At 47.0% G+C, this 13706-nt stretch overlaps 2 protein-coding genes across 2 annotated transcripts; both read right to left on the reverse strand.

Moving 5' to 3' along the window:
• Positions 1-8116: 8116 nt before the first annotated feature.
• LOC103981981 (uncharacterized) lies at positions 8117-10561 on the reverse strand. The gene is made up of 4 exons (XM_065148080.1): positions 10184-10561; positions 9737-10018; positions 8588-9649; positions 8117-8536 (listed from the first exon to the last, which is right to left on the reverse strand). The coding sequence occupies exons 1-4, from the start codon at positions 10559-10561 to the stop codon at positions 8117-8119; spliced, it is 2142 nt and encodes a 713-aa protein (XP_065004152.1).
• An 879-nt stretch (positions 10562-11440) lies between these two features.
• LOC135636393 (uncharacterized) lies at positions 11441-11887 on the reverse strand. Its single transcript, XM_065148081.1, has one exon. The coding sequence runs from the start codon at positions 11885-11887 to the stop codon at positions 11441-11443; it is 447 nt and encodes a 148-aa protein (XP_065004153.1).
• Between the last annotated feature and the right edge of the window lie 1819 nt (positions 11888-13706).

Genomic DNA, 13706 nt, shown 5'->3' on the forward strand with positions numbered 1-13706 from the left:
CTAAAAAAGGAGCATGATAGTCTTACTTGTAATTTCGATAAGTTAAAAGCTGAATATCATGATAGTTTAGGCTCATGCATAAAATGTCATGATCTAGAAACTCTCCAAAAGGAAAACTTGCTACTTAAGGACACCTTGAAGAAATTCGAGGTTGGTAGCAAGTCATTGAACATAATCCTTGCAAACAAGGGTCACGTTCCCAAAAGAAGTGGAATTGGATTTGTGAGAAGTCCTCACCAAAATTCAACCACCTTCATAAAAGGCCCAATCTTACATGTTCGACACCAAAGCAAATGCAACTTTTGTTGCAAACTTGGACACAAAACGTATTATTGTCCATTTAAGAAAATTAGTCCGAATAAATTAATTTGGGTTCCTAAAGGAACCATGATAAATTCTATGCAACATGATGAACAATATAGATCTATTTTTGAAGCACCCAAAAGCAAATGGGTACTTAAAAATCATCATTTCTTGTAGAAACCTATACCATCGCAAGCTAGGAGCAAGAGATGGTACATTGATAGTGGATGCTCAAGGCATATGACCGGAGATCCATTTCAATTCTCTAAGCTCACTAACATAGACGAAGGCTATGTCACCTTCGGAGACAACAACAAGGGTAAAATCAAAGGCAAAGGAACCATAGGTAACAAATCCAACTTCTTTATTGAAGATGTTTTGTTCGTTGATGGTTTAAAACATAACCTCTTGAGCATTAGTCAATTATGTGATAAAGGATACATTGTCAGATTCAAATATAATGCTTGCATCATTGAAAAACCATACAAAACCATGTCTATGATTGCATTAAAATAAAATAACATATATACTATTGACATCAATGATTTGTGTAATGAAATGTGTTTTTCGGTTTTGAATGAGGATGCTTGGCTATGACATAGAAGATTAGGTCATGCTAGCATGAAACTAATCACTCAAATATCATCTAAAGAACTTGTAAGAGGAATTCCTTATATCAAGTTCATCAAAGATAATATATGTGATGCTTGCCAATTAGGTAAACAAATTAAAGGTAGTTTCAAATCTAAGAATCAAATAAGCACCTCTAGGCCCTTACAATTGATCCATATGGACTTGTTCGGACCAATCTTTACATCGAGTCTAGGAGGTAGCAAATACGCCTTCGTCATTGTGGATGACTATAGCAGATATATATGGACTTACTTCTTAAAACAGAAAAATGAATGCTTTAGATATTTTACCAAGTTTTGTAAACTTGTTCAAAATGAGAAGGGTTATATGATTTCGTCAATTAGAAGTGATCACGGTGGAGAATTTCAAAACCATGATTTCTAAGAATTTTGTGAACTCAATGGATACAACCATAATTTCTCTACTCCAAAAAATCCTCAACAAAATGAAGTAGTAGAAAGAAAAAATCGAAATTTACAAGAAATGGCAAGAACCATGTTAAATGAACATAGCCTACCCAAATATTTTTGGGCCGAAGCCGTAAACACCGTATGCTATATTTTGAATAGAGTTCTAGTAAGACCCTTACTCACCAAAACTCCTTATGAGTTATGAAACAACAAAAAACCCAATGTTTCATATTTTAAAGTCTTTGGGTGTAAGTGTTTTATCTTGAATGAAAAGGATAACTTAGGAAAATTTGATGCTAAATCCAATGAAGGAATCTTTCTTAGTTATTCTTTGGTTTCTAAAGCTTTTCGTATCTTCAATAAAAGAACTTTAATCATTGAAGAATCCATTCATGTTGTTTTCAATGAGATTTCCGAAATAAGGAAAAACGATTTTGATGATGATGTTAATTTTGATTCCTTGAATTTAAATGAAACCTCGTCTCTAACTAGCAACTTGGATGCATCCACTTCCAAAACATCCTTACCCAAGGATTGGAAGTATGTAGATACTCATCCTAAGGAGCTAATCTTAGGAGACACATCAAAGGGGGTTCAAACACGATCTTCTCTTAAAAATTTTTGTGCCAACGCCGCTTTTCTCTCCCAAATTGAACCCAAATGTGTTGACGAAGCTATGAAAGATGATTTATGGATTATCGCAATGCAAGATGAATTGAATCAATTTGAGAGAAATGAGGTGTGTAAGCTTGTTCCTAGGCCAAATGACCATTTAGTTATTGGTACTAAATGGGTCTTTAGAAACAAGCAAGATGAAAATGGTATCGTGGTTAGAAACAAGGCTAGATTAGTGGCCAAAGGTTTCAACCAAGAAGAAGGTATCGATTACGAAGAAATCTTCGCTCCTGTGGCTCGATTAGAAGCCATAAGGATACTCCTTGCCTACGCTAGAAGTAATAATTTTAAGCTGTTTCAAATGGATGTTAAAAGCTCTTTTCTTAATGGTTTTATTTTTGAAGAAGTCTATGTTGAACAACCTCCTGGATTTGAAAATAATAGCCTCCCTAATCATGTGTTTAGATTAACTAAAGCTCTCTATGGTTTAAAACAAGCTCCGAGGGCTTGGTATGAGAGACTTAGTTCTTTTCTTATTGAAAATAATTTCATAAAAGGAAAGGTTGATACTACATTATTCATCAAGAATTTTGAAAATAATTTTTTCATTGTTCATATTTATGTTGATGATATTATCTTTGGTTCTACGAATGAATCTCTTTGTGAATCTTTTGCTAAAACTATGAGTCTTGAATTCGAAATGAGTTTAATGGGAGAGTTAACATTCTTCTTAGGTTTACAAATCAAACAACTAAGCAATGACATCTTTATTAGTCAAACTAAATATGTTAGGAATTTACTAAAAAAGTTTAATATGAATAACTCTAAAGCTATTAACATTCCTATGAGCACCTCCACTAAGTTAGAAATTGATGAAAGTGAAGAAAGCTTCGATCAAAAAACTTATAGGGGTATGATAGAAAGTTTACTTTACCTCACTGCAACTAGACCAGACATCATGTTCAGTGTAGGACTTTGTGCTAGATTTCAATCAAACCCTAAGATATCTCATCTCAAAGCAGTTAAAAGAATACTTAAACATCTTAATGGTACCACAAATCTAGGATTATGGTACCCAAAATCAGAGAATCTTGAGTTAATTGCTTATGTTGATGCAGACTTTGCTGGCTGTAGACTAGATAGAAAAAGCACATCAGGAACATGTCAATTTTTAGGACATACCCTTGTTTCCTGGTCATCTAAGAAACAAAACTCGGTTGCACTATCAACAACCGAAGCTGAATATATTGCAGCAAGTGCATGCTGTGCACAAGTTGTATGGATGAAAAACACCTTAGAAGATTATAAAGTTCATCTTAAAAATATTCCCATTAAATGTGATAACACAAGTGTAATATGCTTAACAAAGAACCCTATACAACACTCAAGAACAAAACATATTGATATTAGACATCACTTTATACGAGATCATGTTACTAATCATGATGTAATCATAGAGTTCATTGATACTAAACATCAACTAGCTGATATTTTTACAAAACCTCTAAGTGAAGAATAATTTGATTTCATAAGAAGAGAATTAGGAATGTTGATGTGTCCGAATACATAAACTAGTTAAAATTATTTTTTGGACTTTATTGAATGATCAAATCACTTGATTGCCTTTATATGCCTAAATAACATGTTGGAAATTATGTGTTGAATACAAAAATATTTTGTCTTCATGATTGTATTTAAAAATCCGTAGCATAGTCTTGTCCGAATGCATGAAAGAGTTCATTTCATTTTCGGATTCGCTTAACAATTGGAATGCTAAAAATCGGATTTTCTCATACACTCTTATGAAAAATATTTTTTTCTAAAATGGATTTGTTGAAATGATTCCTGCTTATGAATTCCATCTTGAAATATGGATGATAGTATTTTTACTTGCAAAAAGCTATTTCACACACATATCTTGACTCAAAGTAAACTCACAAATAGCTGGTATCACAAATGGCTTTTCTCCTTCATTCAAAAAGATTATAACAAATAAAAAGGAAGAAGTATTCAAAGCAATCTACGAATCATGCTTTCCTTTATATGCTTGATTTCCTATCACTTACTATTGGAAAATAACATGAACCCAGTAAAGGCATGAACAATTATCGCACTTATGCTCAAAATTTGCTTATACCGTTCTCTTCGTATCACAACTACCATGCTTTTAGTTGATGACAAAGGGGGAGAAATATGTGAATTGATGCTATACACACTGATGCTATAATTATGCCATGCTTGCATCACCGAGAAATATATGAATTGATGCTATAAACACTGATGCTATGATTATGCCATGCTTGCATCACCAAGAGATATATGAACAGATGCTATGATTAATTTGCATTATACCTTGTTTGTATCGTGTCAAGATATCAAACAAAAAACTTGCATCGAAAATCTATGTGTTGATATCTTACCATGTGATGAAATGCAATACTTGCTAAAATATTTGAAATGTGTACATCATGTAATGATATCAAAATCTTACTTCGTAGTTTTACATGTTGATATCTTACAATATGATGAATTGCTACTATTACCATCATTCAAACTTGTTATATTTGAAAATGAATGTTAAGCCTTGACATCATCTTCAGAGAGATACATCATGATGTAAATCATGATGGGAGTATTGATAAGTTCAAATGATTTTAACTTATCAATATGTCTCTTGAATTCTTAGGTTTTGAATTCAAGAATGATTTATCTCAAGTATGGCATATAGACAGGGGGGGTTAAGGTCAACTCCATTATCAATTGATTGTCATCATAAAAAAGGGGGAGATTGTTGAATCTCGGATTTTGATGATGAAGTCAATTGTCATTTGTTATCTAATCTATATATTGAGATAAGTATGCAGGATTAACTACGATGAAAGTAAGACATGCAGCAGGAGTTGCGCCGGAGTCAAGACAATGATCACGTTGGGAGTTCGAGAGTTCGACGGAAGTTCGGACAGTCGTCGGAGGTTCTGAGGGAACAAATCCGAGAAGTCCATAAGCTTGCCAAAGAAGCTCGTCGAAACTCGCCAAGTGAATCGTCACAAGTCCAGGAGTTTGCCGGAAGTCCGCAGAAGCATCACCGATGGTTCATCGGATGATCGACGGAAGTTCGTCGGAAGCTCGCCGGAAGAAGCGATTGACGCACCGGAGCAAGTTGCAGTAAATGTCTTAGGAAAAATCGTAGTTAGCATAATGATTAAGTTGGAAATTGGAGGTGATCCCATTAACTTAATCTTGGGACAATTGGGCCCTTGAAAAACCCAAATTGGGCCGAATGGATCAACCCATTCGGACCCTGATTTCTGCCAGGCGGTTGAACCACCCAAGGCAGGAGGTTGCACCGCCTGGGCTCAGTCTCTGAGCGAGACTGGGTAGTGCAACCTCCCCTGACAGGAGGTGGCACCGCCTGAGCTTGGTCTTCAAGCTCTGCCAGGCGGTGCAACCGCCTCGGTGAGGAGGTGCAACCGCCCCTGACAGAGGTGGCACCGCCCAGAGGCTCAGTCTTCGAGCTCTGCTAAGCGGTGCAACCGCCTCAGTCAGGAGGTGCAACCTCCTGATCCCGGAATTCCGGGAATTGACAGTTTTGAGCTCCAAATTTGAACTGGGTTGGGGCCTATAAATACCCCACCATTCAGCACTGAAAGAGCATGAACTTACACCGAAATGTTGATCTTTTTCTGTGATTCTTAGAGCTCAAAATTGTTATAAAGGCCAAAAGTTCTTCTCCCTCTGTTCTTCCAAGTTTTGAGTAGTAAAGAGAGGAGAGAAAATTCTGTAAGGGTTGTCTCCTAAGCCCGTCAAAAGGAGTGAAACCATAAAAGGGTAGTTGGCCTTCGCCTATTGAAGGAAGGCCTCTAGTTGACGTCGGTGACCTCGTCGGTGGAGGAAGCCAAAAGTGGAGTAGGTCAAGATTGACCGAACCACTCTAAATCTCGGTTTGCATTTACTTTGAGCATATTATCTTTACTGCAAACCTTCTCTAAAGCTTACTACTTTCTACGCATATACGATCGGGTTTCAAGCTTTGCACTTTCCGAATCAGCGTTTAGACGTAAATCTGTTGTTTCATACGATCATCATATTTCAGTTTGTGTTTACATTTTGATTTCAATCATAACTACAAACTGCCTTTATATCCTTGCTTAAACTGCATCTCGCCTAATCAAGTGATTTACGAATCAGCAGTTAGACGTAAATTAGCTTCTTCATACGAACGTCGTATTTCAGTTTGCGCTTATATTCTGGTTTTCATAATAACTGCAAACTGCCTTCATAAATTGATTTTAACGTCATCTCGCTTGATCTTAAGTTAAAGTAATCTTAGAATCGGCTTTTACACCGAAATCATTTTTATCGTTCGAACATATTTTATCGTTAAAAGATTTCCGCTGCACTAATTCACCCCCCTCCCCTCTTAGTGCTCTTGATCCTAACAGTTTTCGCGCAGAGATGGTGGTTCTCCGATACCTTCGTGGGGGGAAGACCTCAACGGCCCCATCCGCGCGTCTACCGACCGAGGCGAGGGCTGGCTCGAGGGAGGCCCCAGTGGATGTCGAGGCTGGTCACCCTCGGAAGAAGGCGAAGACCTCCTCGGCGAAAGCCTCTGGGGAGTTAGCGGCCCAGCTGGCGAGGGCTGTCGTTGTATCGGCCGGACGCGCCGAGAAAAGCCTTGGGCGGGGCAAAGTCGGCCCAAGTAGGGATGTGGCGGGGAAGGCCCCTCGAGAGCCCTCCATCCGCGAGCTTTGCCGCCTCCAAGCCCAGGGGGAGGACGAGCCCTACCAGGCGCGTGCAATGGGCGATCTTTCTCCGGGCGAGCCCTCTGACCTGTTGATGGCCCGTTGGGAGGGCCTTTCCCGGGGCAACCGGGTGTGGGCCGACGGGGATTCCGCGGCCGGGTTTGTCCGCAGAGGGCTTCATCCCGACATAGCTCGGGATCTGTATACTTTGCCCTCAGAAGTTCTTCTTGTCAGGTCTGCTAAGTCGCTGCTATGGGTGAGTGTCGTTCCGCTGGTTCGGTTACGTGTGTTTGGATAGCTCTCGTTTTGACTCGTTTGTCTGCAGGGCACTCACTATGCCGCGGCACTGATGGACCGCGTTCATGACGCGGGGCGAGTCATCGACCTCTTGAGCGACCGAAACGCCGACCTACGGAAGCAGGTTAAGGAGGTCCGAGCCGGGGCGACTCCCGAGGTGGTCGCGGCAGCTGAGCAGCGCGCCTTGGATTTGGACGTAGAGGCGACGTGCCTCCGGTCTGAGCTCAAGGTGTCCGAGGAGAAGAATAAGGAGCTTCAGATGCATCTGAAGGCGTCGGTGGTCGAGGCTCGTTCGGCAAGGGGGAGTCGATCGAGCTGGTCCGTCGGCTGGAGGAGTCACGTGCTGAAGCGCAGGGGGCTGCCGAGGCCCTAGCCGTCGAGATTCGCCAAAGGCCGAAGAAGGACAAGAAATCGATCGAGGACTATAAAGCATCCTCTAGCTTTCAGCTTGGCCTTGTTCGGACTGGGCGGGTTTCATACGAGTATGGGTACCGGATCGCCCTCGCCCGCTTTAAGGCGTGCCACCCTGACCTGGAGGTCGCGGAGGATCCTTTTGACTCCTTCCTCAAGGACATGGGTGTCGACATGCCGGACGAAGTCCCTTTTGACGACAGCCCCGACACTCCAGAGGAATAAATGTAGACTCGTCTATACATATTTTTTCCTTTCCCCCTTTTTGTTGTTCGGGTGTGAAATGTAATGCGCTCTCTGAAAATGACATGACTGTTTTTATTCTCATCGTGCTCGTTTGTCTTGTGGGTTGCCTAACACATTGTGTTTGTACTATCTTTTGTTAACATAACTCCCGCTTTTGCTACGTCCCAACTCATCATATTATGGGAAAAACCTTTTGAGGTTTTGCGAGTTCCAAGTCTTTGGCAAAGCGTGGCCTTGCATCGACGCGAGTCGATATGCACCGACCCTAACAACTTCGATCACCCGATAAGGGCCTTCCCAATTGGGAGCTAACTTCCCACGTGCTCGGGTCGGGTCGCTAACCTCGGCCCTGCGTAAGACCAAGTCATCTAACTTAATTGGCCGAGGCCGCACCTTGCGGTTATAAATTCTAGCGATGACCCTTTTATAGGAGAGATCTTTTAGGTGCGCATTAGCGCGTCATTCCTCGAGCAGATCGAGATCGGCTCGCAGTCCCTGGGTCGAAACTCGTTCATCATAGCTTGCTGTCCTCAGGGTGGGGAAAACCATCTTGGGAGGCAAGACAACCTCGGTCCCAAATGAGAGGCTGTAGGGGGATTCTCCGGCCGCGGCCTTGGGGGTGGTCCGCAAGGACCACAGAATACTGGGGAGCTCGTCCACCCAAGCTGACTGGGTCGTTGACACTCTCCTTTTGAGTCCATTTAGAATAGATCGGTTGGTAACTTCGGCTAACCCGTTTGTCTGGGGATGGGCCACAGAGCTGAACCTTAGTTGAATCCCGTAGCTCGCGCAGAACTCCTGGAACCGAGCACTGGTGAACTGGGATCCATTATCCGTGATGATGGCCTCCGGCAAGCCAAATCGAGTCACGATGTTTTTCTAAACAAATTTCTCCACTTGCCATTTCATGATTGTCGCTAGTGGCTCGACTTCGGTCCACTTGGTGAAGTAATCCACGTCCACGATGATATATCGTCGTTGCCCCGATGCTAGTGGAAAAGGGCCGAGGAGGTCCAATCCCCATTGCGCGAATGGCCATGCGCAGTCGATGGGGGACAGGGGGACCATCGGCTGCTTGGGCATTCGGGCATGCCTCTGGCAGGGCCCGCATCGCTGCACGTAGATTCTAGCGTCTCGGGACATGGTGGGCCAGTAGTATCCTTGACGAAGGATTTTGTAGGCCAAGGTTCGAGTAGCGATATGCTCCCCACAGATCCCCTCATGGACCTTGGCGAGGACTGCCTTCGCTTCGCCAAGCTCGAGGAATCGCAGCAAGGGCTGTGAGAAGGACCGTTTGTAGAGCCGTCCGTTCACCTCGGAATACCATGTTTGCGTTCGGCGAATGCGGTGCGCCGTGGCTTCGTCGTCAGGAAGGATCCCGTTGTGTTTGAAGAGCAGCATCTCCTGTACCCACGTGGTGCACGCTTTGGCCGGAGTTACAGACAAAACTGAGATGGTGCAGAATGGGAGATCTTCAACCCCGGAGCGATTTCCGTGGTCCAGTCCCGAAGCCATCTTCGCCAATTCGTCGGCTCGTTCATTTTGGCTCCTCGGCACCTTAGATAACGTGAAGCAGGAGAAGTTGGAGGCTAGGCTTTTTACCTCTGCCAGGTACCTTGCCATGGTCGGTTCCCTGGCTTCGTACCCACCGCTAAGTTGCTCGACGACGAGTTGCGAGTCAGTGAAGACGCGGATGACGTCTACTTGCATTTCAAGGGCCAGCTTGAGTCCTGCCAGGAGCGTCTCGTATTTGGCTTCATTGTTAGTGGCCCGAAACCCGAAGCGGAGGGAGCGTTCGAACGAGCGTTCGTCGGGAGTTGAGAGTACCAACCCCGCGCCGGCGCTGCTGGAGGTAGTCGAGCCGTCCACATGCAAGTCCCAGGCCTCCTCTGTCTGCTCGGGACTTCCATTCCCGCCTTCAGCCAGTTCCATGATGAAGTCGGCTACGGACTTGGTTTTGATGGCAGTCCTTGGAACGTAATGTATGTCGAACTATCCAAGTTCTACTGACCACTTAAGGAGCCGTCCTGCGATATCAAACTTAGACAAAACCTGTCGGAGCGACTAGTTAGTGATTACCTCAATCGTGTGAGCTTGGAAGTAAGGGCGTAGTTTCCGGGACGCCAGCACGAGCGCCAAAGCGAGCTTTTCAAGTGGCGGATACCGCTCCTCGGGTCCGTTCAAGACGTGGCTGACGTAGTAGACCGGTAGTTGTTCTCCGGAAACTTCCTTGGTTAGGACGGAGCTGACTGCGTGCTGGGAGGCGGCCAAGTAAACGCTGAGCTTTTCCCGGAGAGTGACCGAAGCAAGGCGGGGAAGGTTGGCCAAGTGCCGCTTGACTTGTCCAAAAGCCTCTTCACACTACACCATCCACCGGAAGTCTTTGGGGTTTTTTAACGCCCGAAAGAAGGGGAGGCAACGATCTCCGGACCGAGACAGAAACCGGGATAAGGCAGCAAGCCGTCCGTTTAGCCGCTGTAGGTCCTTGACTGTTCGAGGGGCCTGCATATTGATGACCGCCTGAACCTTTTCCAGATTTATGTCGATTCCTCTTTCATGCACGACGAATCCGAGGAACCTTCCCGAACTGATGCCGAAGGCGCATTTTTCCGGGTTTAGCCGCAGGCCATACTTCCGGAGTGTGGAGAATGTTTCGGCCAAGTCGGTCAGGTGGTCTGCCGCCATGTGACTTTTGACGATCATGTCGTCGACATAGACTTCGACGTTCCGTCTGATTTGTGCGGCGAACATTTTGTTCACGGCCCTCTGGTAGGTGGTGCCTGCGTTCTTGAGCCCAAACGACATGACTTTGTAGAAATACACCCCCAGATCGGTGAGGAAGGCCGTGTGTTCTTGGTCTTCAGGCGCCATTCTGATCTGGTTGTAGCCGGAGAAGGCATCCATGAACGATAGGTGGGCTTGCCCGGCCGTCGCGTCGACCAGCTGATCGATTTTTGGGAGGGGATAGCAGTCTTTCGGGCATGCCCGATTGAGACTCGTATAGTCAACACACATCCTCCAGTTCCCATTAGACTTTTTCACCAGCACTACATTAGATAGCCATCGTGGGTACTTGATTTCCTCGATGAAACCAGCCGCTAACAGACGTTCCACCTCTTCACGAACGACGAGCTGCCTATCGGGGGCTTGTCGTTGTGGTTTCTATTTTACCGGTCGGGCGTCAAGCGATATATTCAAGTGATGCTGGGCGGTCTCAAGGTCGATGCCGGTCATGTCGGATGGCGACCAGGCGAAGACATCGGCGTTCTCCTGTAAGATATCGATGAGCTACTCTCGCTCTTGCCCGGGGAGTTCCGACCCAACCCGGACCATCCGATCCGGGCGATCCTCCATCAATGGCACGTCGCAAGTGGGCACCATCGGCTTCGGGTGTGGTGTCGGCCGCTTTTCTTCTCTCGGGTCCTCGAGAGGCTGGTCGGTCTTCGCCTTTTTGTGCAGCGAGACTGCCGTCAAGTAGCATCATCTGGACTCTCGGGGGCTTCCCCAAACTTCCCCTGTCCCGGTGGGGGTAGGAAACTTCACCATTTGATGATAGGTGGAGACTACATCTCTGATTTTGTTGAGGGTGGGGTGGCCGAGGATGGCGTTGTAGGCAACAGGAAGATCTACCACCAAGAAGGTGGACATCACCGTCTTTGTTCGGGGCGGCGCTCCCAAAGTGAGGGGCAAGGTAACAGTCCCCAATGGCGAGACTGAATCGCTGGTGAACCCCGTGAGCGCCGAGCAGATAGGCTTTAGGGATTCTTTGGTTAGCCCCAACTTCTAGAAGGCATCCAGATAGAGCACGTCGGCTGAGCTCCCGGTGTCGATCATGATTCTCCTCACCTGGGTGTTAGCGATTCGAGCCATTATCACAAGCGCATCGTCGTGCTCCGGTGGCTTGACGTCCTTAGGAGGGAATGTGACCTTGGGGTTGGGACCACGTTGGGGAGCGTCGATCCTGGCGGAACGGGCATATGCCTTTCTTCCCGACATACTAGTTCCCCCAACTGCCGGTCCTCCTATGATGACATCGATGTGGTGCTCCATGGGGCCCTCCGGGAGAGGTGAGGGCTCCCCGTTATGTCGGATGTACCAACTGAGGTGTCCCCCGCGGACGAGCTCCTCGATCTGCCGTTTTAGTTTGCGGTAGTCTTCGGTGTCGTGACCGTTTTGCCTATGAAAGCGGCAATGCTTGGACTGGTCGGCGAGCTCTCGTGGGTTTTTCATCGGAGCGAGAGCCCTGAGTAACCCTCTCTCCTTTATCTGGAGAAATATCTCCGTTCGAGATGTGCCTAGGGGGGGGCAGAGGAGACCTCAGAGTGGGTAGGTCGGATTGGTCCAGCCTGCGCCTAGTCATGGCAGGCTGCTGCCCGCAAGCCGGCTCCGGTCTAACCCTCGTGTGCTTTTCCTGCTTTCCGACCATCCAAGCCTCAGCCGCGATGAACTGGCTCGCCCGCTGAAGCATCTCCGGTACCGTGGAGGGGGGTCTCTCAACGAGGGACCAGAAGAATCGAGAAGGTCATAGTCCTATCATGAACGCCTGCATCAATAGAGAAGGGTGAGCATCGGATAATCCCTAGATCTGCGTGGCAAAATGGTTCACAAAGTGGGAGAGGGACTCATCCTCCCTCTGGTGTAGTCCGAGAAGCAAGGCAACAAACGGTTTTCGGTCGTGCGCTGGCTAGGAAGTTGAGCTCGAAGTCTCTAGCGAGCTGGTCGAATGAGGCGACGGTCCTAGTCCTCAGGCCGCCATACCATGTGCGGGCTAGTCCCCTTAGTGTTGTGGGGAATGCCCTGCACATCAGAGCGTCAGAAGTCCCATATAGTGCCATTTGGGTGCGGAAGGCGGCTACGTGGTCCGCTGGGTCGGTGGAGCCGTCGTACGTGTCGAGAGAGGGGAGGCAAAAGTTCTGTGGGACCGTCTGATCCCGTATTTCAGGGACGAATGGGGATCCCTGATGTATGTCCTCCCCGAGCTCTCCTCTTGACCCGCAGACCTCTTTCTGTACCTTGTCAAGCCGTTGACTGACGAGGAGCAACTGGGCTCGCAAGGAGTCCGTCAAGGCCGAAGGAAAGGCCTCGGGTTGGGTGTGGCCCCTCCGGTCCGTTGTGACTTGATCCGGGAGCGGGGACGATGGGACCCGAGGCGATGTGGGAAGCTCCAGGGGCTGCGCCTGAGCCTGAGCAGGCGGTTTCTATTGTCGCACTGATTCGGCGGTCGGGGGGTGCAGCGTTCCGGAGATGAGTGGAATAATGGACTGTATCATACCGGTTAGAACTTGGACCTGATGGGTAAGGTCGAGAAAGGCTTCGGACGAGATGGGCGATGGTTCGGTGGAGGGGGCGTTGGGCGGTAACAAGCCTTGGTCGTTGAAGATTCACTAATAGCGCTCTGAAGTTGCGGCAGGGTGTTCGCTACGGAGAGTTGTCCGCGGGGGATGTTCCCGTGGAACCCCAACCGGACATGCCCCCTCGATTGCGGTTTCGGCCGGGTCGGCCTGGTGATCCCTCGACATTAGCCCTTCCTCTAGCGCCATTATGTTGGTGTAAACAACTTCTTAGCCGTGGCCTCGGGGCCGATGCGGCTTGGTTCGGGTCCGGATGACGGGTCGTCGATTCCTTCGGGAGGGGGTTCCTTGCCAATGCGCCCGGAGAGAAGCGCCTCGCCTTCGTCCCTGCACACAGGTCGGGTTGGGATGCTCTACCTAACCCCTCTGATGATTAAGTTAATCGATGCCCCCCCTCCTGCATGTTTAGAATGCCAGGGTATTTATAGGGGAGTTTGGCGTTACCTAATGTGCTTGCCCGCAGGGGGTAGGATCGTACCTTCTGATGATGTATGATATCGCTATTGGCGTAGCGTGCGGAGTCGAACCTGGGCGATCGTTAATGGGCCTCGGTTGGCGTTACGACCCATGTCAGTCACGCGGTGTCAACCCAACAGGGGCGCGGGGCGTCAGCGGGTGTCACGCACGTCTTATCGTAATTATTACCCTCATCAGGTTCAACATCTCTTTCAAGTTTAAAGGATTTTCTACACCATCTA

This window comes from Musa acuminata, chromosome BXJ3-4 (assembly GCF_036884655.1).
Source record: "Musa acuminata AAA Group cultivar baxijiao chromosome BXJ3-4, Cavendish_Baxijiao_AAA, whole genome shotgun sequence".
In the NCBI taxonomy this organism is placed as follows: domain Eukaryota; kingdom Viridiplantae; phylum Streptophyta; class Magnoliopsida; order Zingiberales; family Musaceae; genus Musa; species Musa acuminata.

Excerpts from the sequence above, each read along its gene's own strand:
- LOC135636393 (XM_065148081.1), bottom strand. The coding sequence starts at position 11,887 with ATGAAAAACCCACGAGAGCTCGCCGACCAGTCCAAGCATTGCCGCTTT.
- LOC103981981 (XM_065148080.1), bottom strand. The coding sequence starts at position 10,561 with ATGGATGCCTTCTCCGGCTACAACCAGATCAGAATGGCGCCTGAAGAC. Across the intron at positions 10,019-10,183 it reads TCGACATAAATCTGGAAAAG|TGTGAAGAGGCTTTTGGACA; the intron begins GTTCAGGCGGTC and ends TGGATGGTGTAG. Across the intron at positions 8,537-8,587 it reads ACTTCACCAAGTGGACCGAA|AAAAACATCGTGACTCGATT; the intron begins GTCGAGCCACTA and ends AAATTTGTTTAG.